General features: G+C 41.8%; 4 protein-coding genes across 4 annotated transcripts in view; 1 reads left to right on the top strand and 3 right to left on the bottom strand.

The window, feature by feature from the left end:
• Window positions 1-1,026: 1,026 nt before the first annotated feature.
• LOC117995023 (E3 ubiquitin-protein ligase rfwd3.S-like) lies at window positions 1,027-8,552 on the top strand. Its single transcript, XM_069508208.1, has 5 exons — window positions 1,027-1,235; window positions 2,912-3,031; window positions 4,334-5,127; window positions 5,716-5,983; window positions 6,290-8,552. The coding sequence occupies exons 2-5, from the start codon at window positions 2,923-2,925 to the stop codon at window positions 7,357-7,359; spliced, it is 2,241 nt and encodes a 746-aa protein (XP_069364309.1). The 5' UTR covers window positions 1,027-1,235; window positions 2,912-2,922; the 3' UTR covers window positions 7,360-8,552.
• Window positions 8,553-11,086: 2,534 nt separating this feature from the next.
• On the bottom strand, window positions 11,087-13,010 carry LOC138404393 (gastrula zinc finger protein XlCGF8.2DB-like). The gene is made up of 2 exons (XM_069508132.1): window positions 13,007-13,010; window positions 11,087-11,751 (listed from the first exon to the last, which is right to left on the bottom strand). Exons 1-2 carry the CDS (start codon window positions 13,008-13,010, stop codon window positions 11,087-11,089), a joined length of 669 nt encoding a protein of 222 aa, XP_069364233.1.
• Window positions 13,011-13,299: 289 nt separating this feature from the next.
• LOC117995020 (zinc finger protein 84-like) overlaps window positions 13,300-25,156 on the bottom strand; it is a 40,863-nt gene continuing 29,006 nt past the window's right edge. The window contains exons 4-5 of the mRNA XM_034982999.2: window positions 22,223-23,059; window positions 13,300-14,586 (exon numbers count right to left, since the gene is read on the bottom strand). Of these exons, the coding sequence (XP_034838890.2) occupies window positions 13,976-14,586; window positions 22,223-23,059 (1,448 nt within the window). The 3' untranslated portion in view covers window positions 13,300-13,975. The remainder of the gene's footprint in view (window positions 14,587-22,222; window positions 23,060-25,156) is intronic.
• The window catches only part of LOC138404408 (zinc finger protein 271-like), a 124,422-nt gene continuing 113,026 nt past the window's right edge, over window positions 13,761-25,156 (bottom strand). Inside the window, exon 3 of the mRNA XM_069508174.1 lies at window positions 13,761-13,777. Coding sequence (XP_069364275.1) covers window positions 13,774-13,777 — 4 coding nt within the window. The 3' untranslated portion in view covers window positions 13,761-13,773. The remainder of the gene's footprint in view (window positions 13,778-25,156) is intronic.

The raw sequence follows: 25,156 nt of genomic DNA, 5'->3' as shown, positions 1-25,156 counted from the left end.
CCAAATCGTGCCAAAGATTTGGATCTTTTTATGACCTGGATTCATAATATTGATATCTTGAAACTAAACTACTCGGCACCAGACCCCAGTCCTCAGGCAACTTTATAAACTGTTTTAGGATAAGGAAGAGTGATTAGGATTAATTTTGGTAAAAATAAAGATTAGAATCCAAAAAATTCTATTATTTAAAAATATGTGTTCAGATTAATTATTATAGATTTTTTTTAAATTTACATGATATGTTAAATTGTAAGGGAGTCAAATATTAATAAATAATTAATCTGATCACAATCCTACCTTCCATAGCAGTCCTATATGTATGTATTATATGTATAGGTATGAACCGATAAAGCAGTCTATATACATAGGTAGGTATGTACATATTATGAATATTAGTTCCGTTCGTCAGATACAGATGGCGCTACTAAGCTGTTGCCACTATTAGCTCGCGAGGTAGTACCTACTCTATTTCCATATGTTAAAAGTACTCTGTGGGCGCGGGCTAGCGTGCTCCAAAGAGTATATAATCACTACGTGCGTGCTCCTTGCAACTCATTTGATTTGCAACTCGTCTTGCGGTTAAGTTCACAGACGACTATTATATTGGCGCGGGCTATACCAAGACATTGCAAGGTAGATTTAAGTACTGTGTAACTGCGTATGAGATAGCGATAGCACGACGTGACGATGAATAACACGACAATTATTACCATTGTTTAGTAGTCAATATTTGTATTAACCGATCAACAATATTTATATTAAACGTTTTTTATGTGAAAACAAGTAAATACGAATTCTCAAAGTTTGTTTCGCAACTAAAGTTGCCTTGTAAACATGCCTTGTATGTAAGTTGTGCGTATTCTTGAAAAAAACCAGTTACACGATAAGGGACAAAAAATAGGTTAGCTGCGTCTCTGTTTATCACATTAGTAACTTTATCTGTGCTCTCTTTTTAGTGTGCAAGTGTAGCAAACGTTCCTGTATCTACCTTTATTACTCTATCTAGTATGGTTATTGGTTATTATTATGTACTTTTGTTTGCTTTTGTTTCGGTGTTTCTCGATATCTAAAAGTTATAAAATCAGATTTTTAAAAATCTAGCGTTTTTTACAAAATAAGTAGGCCGTCATATTACATAATTATTTAAAATTAAAATTAACCATATTAACCGGTGGAGTGTGTGTGTGAGTGAAGTGTGACTTGGTGTGACTAAGTGCAAATTCACGATAGGTTTTGTAAGTACCCATGTAACTATAAATGAACCTTTCATTTTTACAATATTCTTATACCTAATATTAATGCGAAAGTGTGTGAGTTTGCATGGGTATAGTTAAAGACCTGGAGAGTAACATAGGAGACTTTGTACGCCGAGAAATCAAGGAGCTCCCACAGGATTTTAAAAACCTAAACCGACGCGGACAAAGTCGCGGGCATCAGCTAGTTCCTTAGAACTCCCAAACTCATAAAGGTTTGGAAACCATGGTGTATGACATAGGTCGATTTCGTAAAACCTGCACCAATCATCATTACAATGTCAATTGTTGTAATTGTAATAAAATAAAAATATTTTTTCTAGATGATGCCTGCGAGTTCGTCCGCGTGCATTTAGGTTTTGAAAATCCCGTGGGAACTAAAATTAGCCTATGTCCTTCCCCGGGATGGACGGGTCAAAATCGGTTGAAAGGATGGGCCGTGAAAGGCTAGCACACAGACACACACTTTCACATTTATAATTTAAGTATGGATTTAATTAAACTTTTACAAGTACTTTTGAATCGTCAAATGCATCTACCACTAGTTCGGAATACCATTCCTACTTAGATGGAGGCCTATAGGAGCAGGAGGCCTTTCCTTCCTGTTGACATGAGACATTGGTCATATTCATCATCAGTTTACCCCATCACTAGTCCACACCCTTGCAAAGGTCTCTCAGAATGAGAAGAGCTTATGCCACAGGCTAATTATTATTATTTATTATAGACTAACCAGCTTTCGCTGATGCGTCTATATCAGAAGTAATAATAAATAAATAAAATAATAAATAATCTTTATTTGATAAAATTACAAGGTATATATACAATAATACATAACCCTGGTAGAAGCAATGCAAAGTTCCTGGCCCCCAAACTAGGATTCCCTGTGCTATGGGAAGTGCTTGGAGTCTTCCAAATGTTTGTCCAATCTAGATTGTTGAACTGGTTAACAGAACTTGACATAACCACATCCTTAGGCAATTCCATTTGTGGACAACTCTGTTGGTCAGAAAGTGTTTTAATGGATTTGATGATAGCAATTGATATTGTAGCTTCATATCATGTCCCCTAAATCTAGGATTGCTCCTTTTCGGAAACATGCTCTCAAAGTTTGGGACATCATAATAATTATTTAATACTTTGTAAGTTTCAATTAGATCACCTCTTTCTCGCCTACTTTTGAGGGTGCTGAGTCCAAGTTTTATAAGTCTTTGTTCATAGGGGAGATTTTTCAGTTCCTTAGGAAAAGTCCCTAAATGACTCGGAAAAGTTAGTCATGTTTTAGTTATTCAACCTTTTATTGTTACGTACAGTTCAATGTAGAATGAATCAATCCATACATACATGGATTTAGGTTTTTTAAATATCCTGTGGGAAATTTGTGATTTTAGGGGATAAAAAAGTAGCGTATGTCACTCTCCAGGTCTTTGACTATACCCATGCAAAAAAGCACGTCAATCCGTTGCTCCAATTCGACATGATTGGAGGACAAAACAACCCAACAAACAAATACACTTTTGCAGCAGTACCCTCAGTACCCTTATTATAAATCCGAAAGTGTGTTTGTTTGTCCTTCAATCACGTCGCAACAGTGCAATGGATTGACGGAAAAAAGTTAGTCATGTTTTAGTTATTCAACCTTTTATTGTGGCTTACAGTTCAATGTAGAATGGAGGGATCTGAACTCCCCAGCAGCCCCAGCATCCTGGTTCCTGAGTCACCGGAGAGCAGCACCGATGGTTCCCCCGGAAGCCCTATCCTCTGGCAACCAGACTACGGTGAGGACAACTCACAAGCTATCGTAACAGATAATGATTTTCCAGATGTGGGCTGCAATCTGATATCCTGGCAGATTTTTTAGGGTTCCGTACCTCAAAAGGAAAAATGGAACCCTTATTGGATCACTTTGTTGTCTGTCTGTCAAGAAACCTACAGGGTACTTCCCGTTAAACTAGAATATGTAATAAAATCCGTGATTTTGCGAATCTGTCAAAAAAATACGAATCAAATGTATACATTTGTATGACAGCTACTTTTTTTATTTTTATTTGGGTCACTAAACTGGCTCCAATCCATAACCTTACTAAACATTATAAAACATAAATGTGAATTGGGCCTATTCGAAGCGACCACAGCATGTATAAAAAAAGAAACAGAAACTACAAAAAAGACGCATTAAAACTATGTGAATACATACATATTATAATTAATGAAAAGATGATCTTAAAAATAGTAATGGAATAATGAATAAATGAAACACTTTGAAGTATCACGGATATGAACCAAATACTGATGAGTGCACAAAGGCTCTTATAGGATCACTTTGTTGTTTGTCTGTATGTTGTGTCTGTCAAGAAAACCTATAGGGTACTTCCCGTTGCCCTAGAATCATGTTTGGTAGGTAGGTTGGTCTTATAGCACAAGTAAAGAAAAAATGTGAAAACCGTGAATTTGTCGTTACATCGCACCGAGAGCTCCGTACGTAGTCGTATTTTCTCGACATTTTGCACGATAAATCAAAAACTACTATGCATAAAAATAAATAAAAATCTGTTTTGGAATGTATAGGTGAAGCCCTTTCATATGATACCCCACTTGATATAGTTATCTTACTCGTAGCTTTAGTTTTAAGTTTGTGTAATAATTATCACCACTATATCTTACAAATCCAACAACTGACCATCAAAAAGAGTAATTTATTACCTATCCATACTAATATTATAAATGCGAAAGTGTGTCTGTCTGTATGTCTGCTAGCCTTTCACGGCGCATCCGTTCAACCGATTTTAATGAAATTTGGTACAGAGATAGCTTGCATCCCGGGTAAGGACATAGGCTACTTTTTATCCCAGGAAATCAAAGAGTTTCCACGGGATTTTTGAAAACCTAAATCCACGCGGACGAAGTCGCGGGCATCATCTAGTTTTGAATAAATCATTTGACTTTGACTTTACTTTGAATGTTACTATACTAATACCCATACTCTGTAGTGAACCGGCGATGAGTTGATCATGATGATGATGATGAATTTCTAAGTGTACACCTCCCAGTGTCCTGTTAATCTATTGGTTGTATTTCAGGCTATGACATCAATAGGATCAGCAACGCATCACAAGGGACTCGCTCAAATGACAGTCACCACCCGCAGCCCGCCTCACCAGCCCCTCAACCAATCCTAGAGCCCCGGAGACATGTCTTACCGCTCTCCCAACCAGTGGAAGACTGGATACCCGTGTTAGATGCCATTAATGAAGATACTCAGTCAAATGATAGCAGGCTCTCACCAGACTTGCCCTTGTGGGCGAGGCCCTTGAGGGCTGTTCTAGATATCAGTGAAGAGGCTCAGTCAAATGACAGCAGGCTCTCACCAGTCTGGCCCTCGAGGGTGAGGCCCTTGAGGGCTGTTCTAGGTATCAGTGAAGAGGCTCAGTCAAATGACAGCAGTCGCTTACCACTCTCTCAACCAATAGTGGGGCCCTTGAGGGTTGTTGTAGATATCAGTGAAGAGGCGCAGTCAAATGACAGGAGCCTCTCACCAGGCTACCCACTCTCTCAACCAGTAGAGGGGCCCTTGAGGGTTGTTGTAGATATCCGTGAAGAGGCTCGGTCAAATGACAGCAGCCAATCACAGCCTGGCTTACAATTCTCTCGACTAGTAGTGCAGGCCTTGAGAGCTGTCCCAGATGAGGCTTTGTCAAATGAGAGCAACCAATCACAGCCTGGCTTGCCAGTCTCTCCACCAATAGAGGAGCCGTGGAGAGCCGTCCCAGAGGGCAGCAGTGAAGACACTCAGTGTTGTGGGAGACCAAATACAGGCACTGAAGGTTGTGAAGAGCCACCGACTAAAGTCAGGAAGTTGGATACCTCAGTACAGGTATGATAATCTCAATTATAAAAGGTAAAGGTGACTGACTGACTGATCTATTAACGCACAGCTCAAATTACTGGGCGGATTCAACTCCTAAGGGTAGCGACACACTTGCTGAACGTATGGCGCTGATACTTCAGCGACTGGACTATCGGTCGTGGTATTCGGTGGCGTGACACACTACACGCGCCGAACAGTCGGACGGCGTTCAGTTCAGCGCTTTCCGCGACGAAAAATTACGTACGGCGGCACGTGGCGTCGTCGTCAGCCGGTGTCGTCATTTTGTGGTGTGCGGTTGCGATGTGTTGAATCCCAGAAAGAAGGATTTCATTACAATATTGGCTATTAAAGAGCGCTTAGAAGAAGAAGTACTCGCGCCGATCTTTGGGTCGTGCGCTCGTATACGTCGCTTGCTTTTCAAAATACATTGAATGCGTTGTAGCCGAAGTAATCGCCTAACGGAAGATAGGCGCTGCGCCGAACGCATCACAAACATTGCGAGCTCTTCGGCATGTGTGTCACTACACTAAGGGCTGAAATAGGGGTTTGATTTTAGGGACCCCCCCCCATGTTAAACATTGTATTTTTTTTTAGGACGATGGTGAGACATGTCCCATCTGCTTGGACTCGTGGGGCAACTCCGGGCCGCACAGGCTGGTGTCGCTCAAGTGCGGGCACCTGTTCGGCGCGCAGTGCGTGGCGCGGTGGCTGCGCGCGCAGCCGGCGCGGGAGCGGCGCTGCCCCTCGTGTAAGAGCAGAGCCACGCTCAAGGACATGCGGTTCATCTACGCCAAGAAGCTCGTGGCGGCGGACTGCTCGCAGGTCACAGCGCTGCAGGCGCAGATCGACATGCTACAGCAGGGTGAGTGACCCTTCCATGACGTAATAGTGGAGCTAGTGACCCCTTCCATCTCATGATAGTGGGACTATTGACCCCTTCCGATAGTGGGACTAATGACCCCTTCCAATAGTGGAACTAGTGACCCTTTCCATCTCATGATAGTGGGACTAATGACCCCTTCCAATAGTGGAACTAGTGACCCTTTCCATCTCATGATAGTGGGACTAATGACCCCTTCCATCTCATGGTTTAACTGTTGGGCCGTGAAAAGCTAGCAGACAGACTTTCGCATTCATAATATTAAGCATGGATTTATTTGCTTTGCAGAGAAGAATCGGTCAGAGTTAGAACTGCAGAAGTCGAGAATAGCGCACAGAGCCACCATGATGCAGCTGGAAGATCTGCGCAGGTCACTGCTGAAGACTCACAAGGAGCAGCCGGTGCGGAGGACCTGGAGGTTCGCCCTGGAGAAGAACCTGGAGATCAACAAGGACGGGGGATGCAGGGTGATGACGTACAACTGCAGGACCTACGAGCTGTACGTCTCCCAGAGAAGCACCAACCCGCTGTTCCCCGGATACGGAATCCGGAAAGTCAGTTGCGTGGACTACAAACTGGGACAGTTCCTGCATTTACATCCCAAACCCATCCGAGACATAACGTATTCCCAACCAAGAGACCTGCTACTGTCCGTTGGATTGGATAATACAGCACGGATCGTTGAAAGAGGGATACTAAGCTCTACGATCCAATGTGGGCTTCCGCTGTGGTCGTGCACTTGGGACTACTTGCGGAGCAACGAGTTCTACGTGGGAGGAACCGGCGGCGTCATCCAGCAGTACGACATCAGGAACTCCGCGACGTACATCAAGAAGTTCAACATTGGGACGGATCTGTCCCCCGTCGTGTCGTTGGTGTCGACGGAGCACGGCTTGCTGTCGTGTCAGCTGAACAGCTGTTGGCTGTGGACGTCCAACTTGCGGCAGTGGGAGAGGAGGAGTCTGCCCGTGGAGGGGCCGTTCATGTCCTTGTGTTACGACGATGAGAGTCACAGAGTGCTGGTGTCGAGTCGCGCGGGCGCTGAGCGCGCGAAGCTACACTTGTGTAAAGTGAAGAGTGGTGGTGACGTGGAGCACGAGCAAGTGTTCGGGGGCTCCGCTCGCACGAGTGTGATGTGTCGCAGCGCGTTCGTGAAGGTGCCGGGGTCGATGTGGGTGGCGGCGCACTCGGAGAGCGACTCGAGCCTGGATCTGTACGGGCTGGACGGGTGCAGGAGCATGCGGCTGCCGGCGTCGGAGCCGGCGGTGGCGGTGTGCGCGGCGCGCGTCACCGACACGCTGGTGGCGTCGCTGTCGGAGGCGCGGCTGCGGCTGTACCGCGCGCAGCCCAGCAGTTGACGCTAATACGATGCGTTGCGGCGCCGCACCGCTCATTCCGCCGCATTAGAGAGAGCGTGTACTGTGTGTGGTGCGACGAGTTGTGGTGCGTTTTTTGAAATTTGAATTTAAATCAATTAAAATCCGGTGCTGAATTAATTCCGCAGTGCGCGATTTTCTTTGTAGTTTTATAGTTCACAGATTTTGCGGGAAATAAAACGTACGGAAATTCACCGTAGTGCGCGCTGGGTGGCGTGCGGCGCCGCAACACGCACATTAGCACCAGATTTAGGGATGCTTTATGCCAACACGTGGCGGGCCCGAGCCGTGCCACGTACTGGCTTTATTACTGTAATATTAAAAATGCGAAAGTGTCTGTCTGTGGAAAATCAAAAGTTCCCACCGAAACCTTAATTCACGCTACCCTATCCACGGAGAGAAGTCAATATAATTGCTATTGCGCTGGAACCATGTCTCATTTACATCGAAATGACGTCATTTTGATGTCAGCCGAAGTAAAAAAATTATACCATCAGCTCGAAACTTCAGTCTAGTGTTGACGTCACTAAAATGGCGGCCACGCGCATTAGCTATTTGCAGGACTTATAGTCATAAAACTCAGTGGGCGTTCACCATTTTGAGGCACCAACCAATCACAAACGAAACTATGTTTTCGAATTGAACTTCGAATGTATTTTGAAAACCTAAGTAGTTACTAATGGAGTAATACATACAGATAACAGTTTGTGATTGGGTGGCCACTCAAAATGGTTATCGCCCGCTGAGTTTTTGTCTCTGTCATTTGTATGTGATTACGTAACAGAGAGAGCGCTATACTAACGTGGATAGAGTATAGTATGTAAGACAATAAAATTGAGTGCGTCCCACAGTTTGACGTGCTTCATATAATTCCATGCAACCGAACACATGTACGCGCGCGTTCAGTGGCAACTTGCCGTGCAATACCCATCGCGTCGTGTGTTTAGGTAATAAGATTTGCTATAGTATTTTCATGTCACGAAGCGACGCGCGCTTTGCTTGTGGGAACCAAGTGTGCAATACAAGGTACGCATGTGTGCGTGAAGAGAGTAGCGTCAGCACATACATCCTAACAAATGGAGTTAGGAGTTTTATTCCCAAACGTGAATATTAATCTGTGTGACCCCACCCCAGCCACCCTCACAACGGGCGCTACGGGCAGCGGCACGTGCGTCCCGCAGTCAAAACCGCGGCGCGTGCGCGAACGGACTCCCTTGAAAAAGGACCCCGTATGGGTTCGAAACTAGTCGGGCTAACGTCGACTACACACGTGAGTACAGCCGGGACAGATATTATTTAGGATATTATTTAATCTGTGTGACTTATTTTTTGTTGTTTATTGTGTAAAATAAATGATTAAATAAAAAATTAATGATATTTAGAAGGAACAGATCTTTTAAGAACTGAATGAAATGACATATGGTTACTTTTTAAATATTTATTCAGATCAATGAGAATCATTCGAATCATCATAATCAGTGTCAGTTTCATCGGAATCATCTTGTAAATTTATAATCATACTTACAAATTACATTTATCGATAACTAGATGATGCAAGCGACTTCGTCCGCGTGGAATTAGGTTTTCAAAAATCCCGTGGGAACTCTTTGATTTCCCGGGATAAAAAGTAGCCTATGTCCTTCCCCGGGATGCAAGCTATATCTGTACTAAATTTCATCAAAATCGGTTGAACGGATGGGCCGTGAAAGGCTAGCAGGCAGACAGACAGACACACTGTCGCCTTTATAATATTAGTATGGATGGATAATAATTTACGAGTAAAACGTCGTCTTTGACACAATATTAGTGTATGTTATCTGTAAATACATAAACAAATCTAAAAACTAAAAAAGTAAATAAAATAATATGTAAAATAATGAACCAACCTCACTAAGAAGGATTTTTCGACGTTTACTTTGTATACTGACGTCACATCACGAAACGTCACGAACGTCACGCACACATGTACATTGGTTACCACAAGTAAAGCGCGCGTCGCTTCGTCACATAAAATACTATATAGGATATAGTACGCGACAGGTCGAGATGGCGATCGGGATACGAGCCGGGGGGTGCGCGGGGCGTCCCCACCCCCACGGCCATCTCGACGTGTCGCGAACTATAGTGGGGTTAGTTCATTCCATTTCATCCCTATTGACAACTTTTTCGTAAGTAGGTACTGTACTTGGCAGAAAGTAATGTACATCGGCCTGTAGAATGACATTTCGGCTTTGTAGAGCGTCTCTGTCACTTATACTTATATGACGTTTTGTCGGTCTCAACGACAGAGACAACTCTACAAATCTGCTATATATGGCGAGTGCGTTCTCAAAATGTATTATGATCCGATGTTACCACCTGGTTGTGCCGAAGCGGCTGAAGTGCCGCGCGACTGCAGCGCTGCGGCTGCGCGACTGCAGCGCTGCGGCTGCGCGACTGCAGCGCTGCGGCTGCGCGACTGCAGCGAGTAAATCCATGTGATTTGTGGAAGCAGCAATCTTACCTTGACCTTGTTATGAAATTTTATAATTTCTAAATCTCTGGCCTGACGACCCTGGCCTGGCGACCCTGGCCTGGTGGCTAACTTGTATTGTTGTAAATGTACAGTTTGCCAATCCGCATTTGGCCAGTTGACCATTCTCATTCTGTCTGGTGGGAGGCTTCGGCCGTGGCTAGTTACCACCCTACCGGCCGCCAAACGATTTAGCGTTCCGGTACGATGCCGTGTAGAAACCAAAGGGGCATGGGCTTATTAAAAACTGCCATACCCCTTCCAGGTTAGCCCGCTTCCATCTTGACTGCATCGTCACTTACCACCAGGTGAGATTGCAGTCAAGGGCTAACTTGTATCTGAATTAAAAAAAAATGTGCCATGGAATTTTACAAAAGGAAGAAAAGTTTCTCGAAATGATTTTGTGATATTTGTATTATAATATTTATTTATTATGTACTTACCACTTCCTACTATTATACTTAAGAGAATGATTTTGGTTTTTTATTATTTTTAATCTCCCTACCGCAGTGGTGGGTATAAGTCCCGCTAGTTGCTATTGCGCTGGGACCATGTCTCATTAACATCGAAATGACGTCATTTGATGTATATTTAAGTAAAAATATACCATCAGCTCGAAACTTCAGTCTAGTACTGACGTCACTAAAATGGCGACCAGGCGCATTAGCAACATTGCGGGACCTAAATAAGGCCATCTTCAGGTGTTATCGGTTCGATGCTCGGCGCGGGAATTCAGCAATTCAATTTTTCCAAATAGTTGGTTTGATGTAGGAGGAAATAGGAGGCTTCGGACGATCTACAGTGCGACAAGGCTCTTTTGGCGCGTGACGAAAATCGGAACGAAGGTGGAATTGGTGAAATTGCTTACGGTGGCGTGCGGTGCGGTTGTAAAAAAAGGTGGGTGGAATGAGGTTAAACAGGTCTTTAGAGCACTCTCTATTGCAGCATTAATGCTGAGCTGGGGCCATTTCCATTAGGGGCCATACTGTGCCCAGGGTGCAAGAACTCATTTTAAATTAAATTAATTATTAAGTTTTTTTTATCACTAACTAGAACTACTTACTACCTACTAACCATTAATTTTAAGTTTGTAAGTAACTAGTTTTCTTTCTTTCTTTCTTTCTCCATTATAAAGGCGATAGAACACGCACAGAGAGCTTTCGTCTATGCGGTGCTCCAAGCTTCCCAACGAGCCAGTTAATCAGCATTCTTCTTCTTTCCACGGTGCATCCGCACGTGAGCGGTTAGATATTTAATCTCCGTAAAGTTGGCATCACAAACGGCACAGCAGAATAGCGTCTTGGCAGTGGAACTCTGAGGGTCATACGTGTCGGGCTTCTCTCCATCGTGAACCTTCATGTGGGCTGCTATGCTGCTCTTGAGTTTGAACTCCTTGTAGCAAATGTCGCAGGAGAACGGGCCCTCGCCCGCGTGCAGCTTCATGTGGGTCACCAGGCTGGCTCGAGCTTTGTAGCTGACTGGACAAAGGTCACACGCGTAAGCTTTGTGACCGGAGTGGGAACGCATGTGGTAGTTGAGATGGGTTCTGCGTGCGAATTTGCGTGCGCAGTGTTGGCAAGCGTGCGGTTTGTCGCCCGTGTGGGTCTTGATGTGGTACTTTAGGGTGCTCATGGTCTTGAACTTGGAGGGGCAGAGGTGGCAGCAGAAGGGGCGCTCGTCGGAGTGTATGTGCAGGTGCGACAGCAGGCCGCTGCGGCGGCGGCAGGTGTAGTCGCACACGCCGCAGCTGTGCAGGGTGATGAGCGAGCTCTTTTGCCTCTTCTTCGCCTTGCGCGGAGGCGGAGGGAACTGGCGCGTGTCAGGTTTGCCTCGAAGCGGGAACTGCCTCACTTCGAGGAGGCCTGAAAGGAAAAAGGTTTACTTTAAAACAAACAGGCTTTGTGCAAACGTTTTTAGGACCGTTGTAATTTATACATTACTAGCTTATGCTCGCGACGTCGTCCGCGTGGACTACATAAATTTTAAACCCCTATTTCACCCCTTTAGGGGTTGAATTTTGAAAAATCCTTTCTTAGCGGATGCCTACGTCCTAATAGCTATCTGCATGCCAAATTTCAGCCCGATCTGTCCAGTAGTTTGAGCTGTGCGTTGATAGATCAGTCAGTCAGTCACCTTTTCCTTTTATATATTTAAACTAGCTGATACCCGCGACTTCGTTTGTGTGGATTTAGATATTAAAATCCCGGGGGAACTCATTGATATATTGACTATTTTTTTTAATTATTTCTTGGTTAATATATTACAGGTAGATAATTATTATGTGACATGTGATATTATATTATATTATGTGATATGTGACTGTTGATAAACCACTGTAACACCATCATTGTACCTGCAATCGTGCAAATAAATGATTTGATTTGATTTGATTTGATTTTCCGGGATAAAAAGTAGCCTATGTCACTCTTCAGATTTTTAAATACCAATGCAAAAAATCACGTCAATCCGTTGCTCCATTCCAACATCAATGGTTCCTCCGTTGCGACGTGATTGAAGGACAAACCAACAAGCCAACACACTTTCGTATTGATAATATGGAACTTTCAAATTATTATTAAGTAACCTTCGCCTTATATTGTCAATAGTTTTGCAATTTTGTAGTACAGTTCGCGACAGAAAGAAATATACATCGGCCTTTAGGAGATAGCGGATTTGTAGAGCATTGTCTCTGTCGTTGAGACCGACAAAACGTCATATAGGTGTAAATGACAGAGACAACACTCTACTTAAGTCTTCACCTGTGCATTCTAAAACAGATTTTTGATTATTTTTATGTATCATAGTTTTTGAATTATCGTGCGAAATGTCGAAAAAATACGACTGTAGTACGGAACCCTCATTGCGCGAGCCTGACTCGCACTTGGCCGGTTTTAAAGCCGAAATGTCGTACTTTATCTTGCACCAAAATTTGCCTTAAAATAAGAGATGTTTCAAGGATCATAAGTTTCAAAAAATAAGTCTAATTTTACTAATTGTTTGCAATGGAGCGATAAATCGATATCTGGCTTAGTTTCGATCTAGAACAATAAATAATAGAATAGGTAGGTAATTCATTTCATTTCATCTCAATGCAGGTCGCTCATCATCATGACCAACCCATCGCCGGCTCACTACAGAGCACGGGTCTTTTCTCAGAGTGAGAAAGGAATAGTCTACCACGCTGGTCAAAAGCGGATTGGCAGACTTCACACACCCTTGAGAACATTACGGAGAACTCTCAGGCATGCAGGTTTCCTCACGATGTTTTCTTTTACCGTTGAAGCAAGTGATATTTCATTATTTAAACAGTTACAGACGCTCTTGTAGCCCTCTAGGCTATCAGTTTTCAGGTCACACGAAATAACTTAATTATTAGGACTTTCATTAATAATAAATAAAAAAAATTAATTATTTAATCGGACAACAATTGATCCATTTAATGTTAATTACTAAACTTTACTTACTTATACTTAATTACTATGTTAGTACTTAAACACTAGAGCATTATATGTGTGACTAAAGTTAGCAACAAAATACTTAATCACTATGAGAGCAACCGCCGAGTTTCTTGCTGGTTCTTCTCGGTAGAAACAGCATTCCGAACCAGTGGTAAATTAAACTATTTGACGATTGAAAAGCACTTGTAAAAGTTTCAATCAAATAATCAATCAGCCCGTTTGCGTCCACTGCTGGACATAGGCCTTCCCGAGAGCGCGCCACCACACACAGTCCTCCGCCTTCCTCATCCACCCACTTCCCGCTACCTTCTTAAGGTCGTCAGTCCAGCGGGTTGGAGGTCGTCCCACACTGCGGTCTCCACTCCAGAACACGTCTGCCCCAGCGGCCATCGGTTCTGCGGCAGACGTGGCCTGCCCACTGCCACTTCAGCTGGCTAAGTCGTTGAGCTATGTCAGCCACTTTGGACACTGACAGTTGGCCTTGTCCACAAGTTCAAAGTCATGGAGCGGGCTATGTTGGGTGTCTCTCTGAGGGACGAAATCTGTAACGAGGAAATCCATAGAAGAACCAAAGTGACTGTAAAAGTTTACTCGAGTGAAAATATATTCTATTCTATTCTTTTCTATGTCACTTCCTTGCGCTGTGAATCTTCATATGAGCAGTCAAAGATCTTTTCTGTCCAAAACTCGCGCGACAAACTGTACAAGTGAAAGCCGACTTGTCGCCAGTGTGCGTCCTGATATGCCTCGTCAGTTCACTCCAGTGACTAAACACTCTGTGACACGGTTCGCACGAGTACGGTTTCTCGGCAGTGTGCGTCCGCATGTGCTCCGTCAGGTTACCCTTCCGTCGGAATTCTTTCTGGCATACGTCACACGTGAACGGTTTGTCACCAGTGTGAGTCATCATGTGACTGGATAAACTATGTTTTTTGGCGAATTTTGCTTTGCACAGATTACATTTATAGGGTTTCTCACCAGTGTGCGTCATCAAGTGATCGATTAAATTGCATTTTTGTGCAAGTTTAACATGGCATAGAGCACACGAATAGGGTTTATCACCAGTGTGCGTCTTCATGTGGGACTTGAGAGTGCTCGGGGTTTTGAAGTTAGAGGCGCAGAGTTGGCAAGAGAAGGGTCTCTCAGCGGAGGGGGTCAGCAGGTGGTGTATCGAGGAACCCTTCTGCCTCGTCTTCGGCTCGCCTCGAGGCGGCGGGAACTTGCTCTCGACAGGAAGACCTGCAACGAAAAAAAAATCTATACTAATATTATAAATGAAAAAGGGTGTATCTGTCTGCTAGCCTTTCAACCATACTTCCACACTAATATGATAAACTAGCTGATGCCCGCGACTTCGTCCGCGTAGATTTCGCTTTTTAGGGTTCCGTAGTAAACAAGGAACCCTTAACTCCGTATGTCCGTTCGTCCGTCTTCGGTTAATCTCAGAGACTTTTAGTGCTAGATATCTGTAATTTGGCAAGGGGTATAAATATTTATCATGCCGACAAAGTGGTGAAATAAAATTGTGATAAATATATTTTTAAGGGTAGCTCCCCTACATGTAAAGTGGGGATGAATTTTTTTTTTCTCATAGTGTGGGGTATCGTTGAATAGGTCTTTTAAAAATACTGTGGGTGTGGGAACATCATTTTTCGATTTCTAGATCCGTTTGTAAAACATGATGTTTTAAAGTGCTAATTTTTATTAGAGTCAAGTGTCCCCCCCCCCCCACCCCCCTCTATCAGCCAAATCTATATACTCTATACTATTATATAAAGAGGTAATGTCGTTAAGTTTGTTTGTGGGGGGTAATCTTAACTACTGAACCGATTTTAAAAATTCTTTCACCAGTAGAAAGCTACATTACTCCTGAGTGACATAGGCTATACGGGATCTTTAAAAACCTAAATCTACGCGGGCGAAGACGCGGGGAACAGCTAGTGGTAGTATATAGGAACGTGAAAAAATCCACAGCAGTAGTATATATAATAGTATATATATTTAAATTAAAACTATCATGGTTAAGTAGGGTTCACACTTCACATGTTAGGGAGTTATATCTGTTTTCGAGGTTAATTATTGTACGTAGATATTATGAGTTGCATATTACAGTTTTATTATTTTTGTTTGTGATTGATCGTAATCCTATTCGTTTCATTTAGTTTAGATTTATTTATTGTTATACTGGGGCCGATTCTCTCTAAACTAAACTAAATTAACAGGAACAAATCTAGTGCTATCCTTTTTCGCAAGCTGTGACGTTGTAAATTTTGAACTACTAATTAGCGTTTCGCTTTTAATTAAAATCTATTTTGTTCAAAGTATGTTGGTGCCACCTAGCATCAAGGTGCAGAACTACGCGTGGGTCGATGTTCAGAGTTCATTCGAGCCACAATAGATGGCGTTTGCTTCGTTGTCAATTGTCGTAAAAATAAAACAAAATAATTAAATAAAACCATAATATCATTTGTTTATTGTTAAGTCATTAACAAAACGGTTCTTATAATATATCCTTAGGTTCCGCAAATATTCAAAAATGAATTGGCTTCATGATCAAACTAACTGAGAGCGGCCACACTCGGGTTGCGTCTGGCAACACCGATAGGTGAGATTTAGAATTTTCCTGGAGTCAACATGTGAAGACGAATTTTTTTCGTTCCAGGAAAATCTCACTTCTTTTCGCCCATGGCTTCGCCTGGGAAAATACAATAGTTATAAAGTTAGTCATCCTAACGTATTTCAATGTTTCATCAATTATGGTGAGTGAAAAATCAAGTAATGTGGATTCGACAAAATGGCGGTTTGGTTAGAGAAAATCCTAATTTTATGATTTCATTCCAGTTCCAGTTATTTTATCTTCCCAAATAAATGAGGATAATGGGTTGTGGGTGGACTTCTGAAAACCATTGGTGGCCAGGAGTTCAATAGGTGAGTTGTGTTTGATCGGGAAAATTCCACGTGTCGAAATTTTCACACAGCACAAATTATAATCTTGTTTTTCTTTGTTACAGGGTTTACGATTCAGTTTTACGTTTACGTTTTACGTTTAGCTTCAGTTTTCCGTTTTAGTTTTCCGTTTGCGTTTTCGGTTTTCGTATTTATTTCTTTTGCACATTCACGTTGACAACTTAATTGCTATGGATAAGACTTGGTGAAAATCTTTGTAATGAAACATTTCGGTTGTGAAGAATCAAATAAATTGAGTTTTGGATCTTGGCCGATGCCGTCCAGCTACCTTGCAGTCTTCGCACCTACAAGTAAGCAAATGTTTGTATCCTGCAACAGTTTAGTGAACCTTCTTAGTGTATGTGTACAGTAAGAACCCTGTCTTTACTACTGAGCTTTTATTTTGAAACAATTTTATGAATTTTACTGTGTCATTGTCTATTCCATGCCAATGGCATCTTAAATTTAAAACATAGATCTTATGTACTATCTACCTAAGTCATTCTAATGTATCTAAATTAAGTCTTGGCATTAAGCTAGAATAACTAAGCATTATTAGCCATCATTCTGTATTAAGCGACCCCGGTAAAAGTTACATTAAAAACAATTTTGCCTAACATCTAGCAAATTTCATTTATAACACCTCATATACATTACAAGGGAGTCGACGGCTAGCTTCTATTCTTTACTAGGTAGATAGATCAAGTAAAGTAAATTATTATTTTCCTCTAATCTTTGTAAGGTGGTAGATTATTCCGTATCCGGGTATATTTCTATTCCGCCCAATTTACCACCCTTACAAATGGCGCCCAACGTGGGGCCAGGTTTGGTCAGGTTAGGAGAAATTTGTTTCAGGCTCATGCAGAGTATGCAACGCATTACAACTTAAGGCGTAGGTCTGCAAGCTATTCTGTTGGGGATATAGTGTGGAAAAAGACCTATCCACAAAGCGACGCTACAAATTTTTTCGCAGCTAAGCTGGCACCTAAGTATGAAAAGTGCAGGGTTGTCAAGGTTTTGTCACCTTTGGTTTACGAACTAGTTAGAGTAGCTGACAACCACCCAATAGGCACTTGGCATATTAAGGATATTAAGAAGTAGATATTTGCCATTACTTAGTTTGGTCTAAACTGTTTGAATATTTAAGTTATCAATATTCAATTAGGAATTTGTATGAGTGTAGTGATGTTCTGAGTTAACAGTTACATTACCATGGTTCAGTTGAGGATGAATGTAGTGGATGTATGTAGGGATGAATATGTGATGATGGGAATGCTTGTGGTAGACCAACCGGTTGAGAAAGTAAAAATGCAAATATCGTACTTTGGGGATAACGAAAAGGGGGGGGTTTTGTGTTTTGTTTTCGTTTTCCTTCTAGATAATGGATCATTTCTGTTATTTTTTCCGATTCTGTTCCGAGATCTATTTTCTAGGAGAGTTATTTCGTTTTTTTTTCTCATATTCCGATTTTGATTCGGTTTTATTTTTTCCGAATGGGATAGAGAACGGTTGCCATATCAGATGGACCCGTTCACAACCAGTTTTTCCGTATTTGTTGAGTAACAAATATTAAGATGGTAGTTTAAAAGAGTGAACCACCGTAGGCCTAGACGCATTCTATCAGTCAGCTGAAGAATGATGCCAAGATGTTTCCACTCAAGTGTCTTAGACACCATGAAGTTTTTTGTATATATTCTTTTTAGAAGTTAGGGTTGTGTAGTTAAGTATAATGTATAAAACCTTACACTGTTTTCAGTATATTTATTTTGTTAGACAATTTTCCTTGTTACTAGTAGATGTGCGTTCACGCGTAACTTCTGTGTTTTTTTTTGTTTGTTTCAGGCAAATTGTTAGTAGTTGTTGGATGACGCTGAGGGCAGCGTGGTTCAACCTGTTGAACCTTTTCGTAGGAGGGGAAGTATTGTGACGTTGTAAATTTTGAACTACTAATTAGCGTTTCGCTTTTAATTAAAATCTATTTTGTTCAAAGTATGTTGGTGCCACCTAGCATCAAGGTGCAGAACTACGCGTGGGTCGATGTTCAGAGTTCATTCGAGCCACAATAGATGGCGTTTGCTTCGTTGTCAATTGTCGTAAAAATAAAACAAAATAATTAAATAAAACCATAATATCATTTGTTTATTGTTAAGTCATTAACAAAACGGTTCTTATAATATATCCTTAGGTTCCGCAAATATTCAAAAATGAATTGGCTTCATGATCAAACTAACTGAGAGCGGCCACACTCGGGTTGCGTCTGGCAACACCGATAGGTGAGATTTAGAATTTTCCTGGAGTCAACATGTGAAGACGAATTTTTTTCGTTCCAGGAAAATCTCACTTCTTTTCGCCCATGGCTTCGCCTGGGAAAATACAATAGTTATAAAGTTAGTCATCCTAACGTATTTCAATGTTTCATCAATTATGGTGAGTGAAAAATCAAGTAATGTGGATTCGACAAAATGGCGGTTTGGTTAGAGAAAATCCTAATTTTATGATTTCATTCCAGTTCCAGTTATTTTATCTTCCCAAATAAATGAGGATAATGGGTTGTGGGTGGACTTCTGAAAACCATTGGTGGCCAGGAGTTCAATAGGTGAGTTGTGTTTGATCGGGAAAATTCCACGTGTCGAAATTTTCACACAGCACAAATTATAATCTTGTTTTTCTTTGTTACAGGGTTTACGATTCAGTTTTACGTTTACGTTTTACGTTTAGCTTCAGTTTTCCGTTTTAGTTTTCCGTTTGCGTTTTCGGTTTTCGTATTTATTTCTTTTGCACATTCACGTTGACAACTTAATTGCTATGGATAAGACTTGGTGAAAATCTTTGTAATGAAACATTTCGGTTGTGAAGAATCAAATAAATTGAGTTTTGGATCTTGGCCGATGCCGTCCAGCTACCTTGCAGTCTTCGCACCTACAAGTAAGCAAATGTTTGTATCCTGCAACAGTTTAGTGAACCTTCTTAGTGTATGTGTACAGTAAGAACCCTGTCTTTACTACTGAGCTTTTATTTTGAAACAATTTTATGAATTTTACTGTGTCATTGTCTATTCCATGCCAATGGCATCTTAAATTTAAAACATAGATCTTATGTACTATCTACCTAAGTCATTCTAATGTATCTAAATTAAGTCTTGGCATTAAGCTAGAATAACTAAGCATTATTAGCCATCATTCTGTATTAAGCGACCCCGGTAAAAGTTACATTAAAAACAATTTTGCCTAACATCTAGCAAATTTCATTTATAACACCTCATATACATTACAAGGGAGTCGACGGCTAGCTTCTATTCTTTACTAGGTAGATAGATCAAGTAAAGTAAATTATTATTTTCCTCTAATCTTTGTAAGGTGGTAGATTATTCCGTATCCGGGTATATTTCTATTCCGCCCAATTTACCACCCTTACAAAGCAACATTATGAAAGGGATAGCAATAGATTTAGACGTGCAATTTTAGTTTAATTTAGAGATTGTGTACAAGAGAATTGGCCACATTAGCTGACCCAGCTAACTTTTGACTACGGAACCCTACACTGCGCGTGGCCCGCCACGCACTTCGCCGCTTCACTTTTAAATCCCGATGGAACTCTTTGATTTTCCGACGTAAAAGTAGTAGGGTGTCCCTCCTGGTCTTTACCTATATCCATGCAAAAAATCAAGTCGATCCGTTGCACCCCTCGCGCCTCTCTACCCGCCTCCTCCACTCCTGTCCCGCTGGCAACTAACAAATCGATTTTAAAGTCCAACGCAAATAGTAATGTTGAAGGGTGTGGAAGCACCACGGATTAGAGAGTGGGAAGCAAGCGGCATTGCGTCGTTCCTTTTTAGGGTTCCGTACCTCAAAAGGCAAAACGGAACCCTTATAGGATCACTTTGTCGTCTGTCGGCCTGTCAAGAAACCTACAGGGTACTTCCCGTTGACCTAGAATCATAGAATTTGGCAGGTAGGTAGATCTTATAGCTGACATTCGGAGAAAAATCTGAAAACCGTGAATTCGTGGTTACATCACACAAATAAAATTAAATTGTGTTCATGAATTAATAATTAGTATTATCAATTCTCTAAGTAAGATAACTATACCAAGTGGGGTATCATATGAAAGGGCTTCACCTGTACATTCTAAAACAGATTTTTATTAATTTTTTATGCATCATAGTTTTTGAATTATCGTGCAAAATGTCGAAAAATTACGACTGTAGTACGGAACCCTCGTTGCGCGAGCCTGACTCGCACTTGGCCGGTTTTTAACCGACTTAGTAGGGCAGTTTTTAAATCACCACGATTTGGGAATGCAATTGTTTACAGGTTGAGGAGTTGGCTCCTCCAGCTCAACGCTAAAGTCTTTACTTGGTAAGTAGGTAGTCTCCAATATCAATTTGTAACCGACAGTTTCTAAACAGTCTCATCAGTTTTCGTGATCAGATCCCCTGCAGCATCAGGATTGAGGAGTTGGAATCCAAATTTTTCATGGGACCATGTTGCTAAGATTCTCTATCGATTAAAAATGTTAGTTCTAATAAGTTTCAATAATTTTGTAAAGTGGTGATAATAAAAAGAATACCCGGCTGAGTTTGTTGTGGGCTCTTCTCAGACCTGGGCGCGTTTGGAACCCTCGTAGCTTTAGTTTTAAGTTTGCGTAATAATTATCACCACTATATCTTAGAAATCCAACATCTGACCATCAAAAAGAGTTATTAATTACCTATTTTGAATAAATCATTCGACTTTGACTTTGACTACGCAAATCGGTTCAGAAATCTCGGAGAGTTCAGTGTTCCTAGGTAGAAAACCACAACTCCTCCTTTTTTTAAAGTCGGTTAAAAAAGTAGTCTATGTTACTCCTTGGTTAATCCTGTACTTGTCTGTGAAAGTCCCGTCGAAACTGGTTCAGCCGTTCCAAAGATTAGCCCGTTCAAACAGACAGACAGACAAAAATTTTAAAATGTTTGATTCAGTTATGGTACAGTTCAAATAACCATATGAGCTTAATATAAGGTGGTTATTTTGAAATTACAGACAGACATTTCAATTTTATTTATAAGTATAGGTGCGATAGTGTGTCTGTCTGTCTATCTGCTAGCCTTACACTGCCCATCCGTTCAACCGATTTTGACGAATTTTGGTACAGCGATAGCTTGCGTCCCGGGGAAAGATAGAGGCTACATTTTATCCCGAAAAATCAAATCTCACGGGATTTTAATAAACCTATATTCAGCTCACGAAGTCGCGGGCATCATCTAGTACCTAATATTTGACAGATGTCCATTCAGAATCAAACTGAGAGCTCCCTCCTCTAGTACACTCTGCTTCGGTCGAAACGTCATCGACTACTTTATCATAAGAAAAATAATTAATACACAATTTTTAGTTACCAAAGACTTTATTATTAACAGAACATATACACCTCACAATAAATACCTTTAGAAGTAGCCCTATTGTGACACTTACTGTTAGAGCGAGATAGCTAAATGCATTAAAGCTCTTATTAGAACGTGACAAAATGATTATGTTTTGTCCTTATCACCGTGGCCACTTTTTTTTTGTTTGCCAAAATGTATTTGTACGTGAGATTTTGGCAAACAACGTGAAGTGAGGTTATGTTGACTCAAGTATTGTAAATAAATAATTGATTCGTTTTGTTGTTTTTGAAGTTATTGTGAACCCACCATGGGTTGCAGTATACTAGGCTACAATAGCCGAAGCGAACGTAAAATAGACGGAATAACATCTCACAAGTAAGTACGTCTGCTTGAGCGAGAGGGACTGAGGGGCCCACGCTAGTTGCATGTCTGGTATATCTGTGATATACACGGAATAAAAAAAATCGCAACTTCTCGATGGCGCCCTTCTTATAGTAACACAGACTAGACACAGACAGTGGCAACGTATGAACGCAGCGCGCAGGTCGCACAAGATATCTCAATTCTTAGAACTTTCCTTCTTTTTACCGTGAGTCTTCATGTGAGCCGTCAAATATCTTTTTTGTGCAAAATTCGTACGACAAACAGTACAGGTGAAAGGTTTGTCACCAGTGTGCATCCGCATATGCTCCGTCAGTTTACTCGAGTGTCGGAACACTCTCTGGCACAGTTCGCACGAGTACGGTTTCTCACCAGTGTGCGTCCTCATGTGCTCGGTTAGATTACTCTTCCGTCGGAATTCCTTCTTGCATACGTCACACGTGAACGGCTTCTCTCCAGTGTGAGTCATCATGTGACCGGACAAACTATTTTTTTTGGTAAATCTGGCTTGACACATATTACATTCATAGGGCTTCTCACCAGTGTGAGTCCTTATGTGGTCGTTTAAATTGCATTTTTGTGAAAATCTAAGCTCGCATATATCACACGAATACGGTTTTTCGCCAGTGTGCGTCTTCATGTGGTCGGTCAAGCTGTTTCTTTTCGGGAATCTGGCGAGACATATGTCACAAGTGTATGGTTTCTCACCGGTGTGAGTCCTCATGTGGTTGGTTAGATAGCTCCTGCGCACGAATTTGGCGGGGCAAAGTTGACAGACGTGCGGCTTTACCCCGGTGTGCGTCTTCGCGTGGGACCTCAGATGGCTCATGGTCTTGAAGGACAAGGGGCACGTGTCGCACGCGAAGGGCTTCTCGCCGGAGTGCGTGCGCGCGTGCACGGCCAGCACGCTCCTGTACTTGCACGTGTAGTCGCAGATGTGGCAATAGTGCAGCTTCTTCTTCTTCTTCCCCCTCCCGCGCCGCGGCGGCGCTGGGGGGGAGAACGTCACGGGAACGCCTGAAAGCAAATTTATTTTTTCAATAAATTCGCTCGTTAAGCTGTAAAATAGAATTATAGCACTTGAGCGATAATAAATTTACCACAAAGTTGGCCACTTATGCCAAGAGCTATGGAGCGCACTTTGGTTTTGCTCAGACTTAAGTTTCAGATAAAACGAGACAGATTTATGCCAGCGACATAACGTTGTCTCGTTTTAACAGTGTCTAAGTCAGAGCAAATATAAAGTGTGCTCTATAGAGAGTCTACAGAGGCAGTGTGCACAGTTGCTCAGTTCCAGAGACCGTACGGTAATAGTTTATTATCGCACAAGTGCAGTAAACTAGCTCTATGAAAATACTAACAGGCACAGCTTGACATTTCCCGCTTGTACGTGACCGCCAAACAAAACAGCTGTTTTTATGCCGCCATCTTTTATTAGAGGTATTTTATGGTACCATGTTGTCATTCAATAAAGATTAAATTGGCATACTGAAAGAAAACACGGCCGCGTGCCGCGTGTGTCAACCTTTATGCCAAAGCAAATAGCACTTAGTTTGTTTTTATTTTATTTGACTAACCAACAACATTCACACATACACAAGTATTTACATAAAAGAGAGATTTATAACTAAAAGACACAGCATAAACGCTAACAACTGGCTAGTACAAAAGATTTAGATACAATGATTTTATAAAACTAACTAACTAACTAGTCGGGCTAACGTCGACTAAACACGTGAGTATAGCCGGGTGAGAGATATTATATTATATGATGTTATAAAACTTTAAAGTTTGAGTTGTTATTAAGAAAGACGCTGCGCCTCGGCTCTGTCGGTGTGCGCTGCGCCTAATCTAGTGTAGACCTAGACTGTAGAGATATCAACAAGAAGCAAGGATTTCAAGTAAAACACACAACGGATTTTAATTCATTTATTCACGCCATTCTTATAATGTGGCTAATTCCGTTGTACACAATCTCTGAACTTAACTAAAATGGCACGTCTAAATCTATTGCTATCCCTTTCATAATGTTGCTTGCGGAAAAGGATAGCACTAGATTAAGACCTGTTAATTTAGTTTAGAGATTGTGTGCATGAGAATCAGCCTCAGTGTTTATACATTTTATTCTCATCATTCCAAAAAATATTTACAACGGTTATTGTTTACATCACTTAAAGCTAAATAGAAATTATTTTAAATTACTGTAATAGGAACACTTATTTATAAAATAACAGTTGACCCGCCCGGCTTCGGGCGTGAAATACGTATCGATAGACGAAGCATAAGCTAGTTATAAATAAAATTACGGCAATGGACTCCCTGTATGGCTCTTCATAGTATGGCGTTTTAATGCATTCTTATATTTGTATTTGTTAGGACACAGCTCACAGCGATGGGGTCTCTCTTCATTGTGCGACCGTGAGTGGTCCTTTAGATTGCCCCTTTTTCTAAACCTTTTGTCGCACAGCTCGCAGGCATAAGGTCTTTCATCGCTGTGAATCTTCATATGCTCAGTTAAACTAGTTTTTATATGAAACTTAGCGTCACAAACATCGCAACAAAACGGTTTCTCACCAGTGTGAGTCCGCCTGTGAGCGACCAAACAGCTCAAATGTACAGTTTTGTACGGACAGAGCTCGCAACACAAGCGCCCCTCACCGTGCGTCCTCATGTGACCGTTCAACTGACTCCTCTGTCTAAATCGTTTGTGACACACGCTACAGGAATGAGGTTTTTCACCCGTGTGAGTCTTCATGTGATCGTTTAAATTACCTTTCAATGCGAATTTCACTGAACAAACGTTACATTTGTAGGGTTTTTCACCAGTGTGCGTTCTCATGTGTCTTATAAGCGAGTGTTTTTGTCTGTGTTCCTTGTTGCAATGATCGCATATGTATGGTTTCTCACCGGTGTGAGTCCTCAGGTGGTTGGTTAAATTGTCTTTGTACGCGAACTGAGCGCGGCACACGCTGCAGCGGTAGGGCTTCTCGCCAGTGTGCGTCCTCGTGTGGTTAATCAAGTGCTGTTTGGTTTTGAAGTTGACGTGACAGACGTCACACGGGTGAGGTTTCTCCCCGGAGTGCGTCCGCCGATGGTGCGTCAAGTTCCCCTTCC

The sequence above is a fragment of the Maniola hyperantus genome, chromosome 28 (assembly GCF_902806685.2).
Source record: "Maniola hyperantus chromosome 28, iAphHyp1.2, whole genome shotgun sequence".
In the NCBI taxonomy this organism is placed as follows: Eukaryota; Metazoa; Arthropoda; class Insecta; order Lepidoptera; family Nymphalidae; genus Maniola; species Maniola hyperantus.
This window is presented reverse-complemented; position numbering and strand designations above follow the sequence as displayed.

Bases quoted from the DNA above. Each gene is read 5' to 3' on its own strand.
- LOC117995023 (XM_069508208.1), top strand. From the start codon at position 2,923: ATGGAGGGATCTGAACTCCCCAGCAGCCCCAGCATCCTGGTTCCTGAG. The intron at 5,128-5,715 runs GTATGATAATCT...ATTTTTTTTTAG, and splicing joins AGTTGGATACCTCAGTACAG to GACGATGGTGAGACATGTCC. The intron at 5,984-6,289 runs GTGAGTGACCCT...TTTGCTTTGCAG, and splicing joins GATCGACATGCTACAGCAGG to AGAAGAATCGGTCAGAGTTA.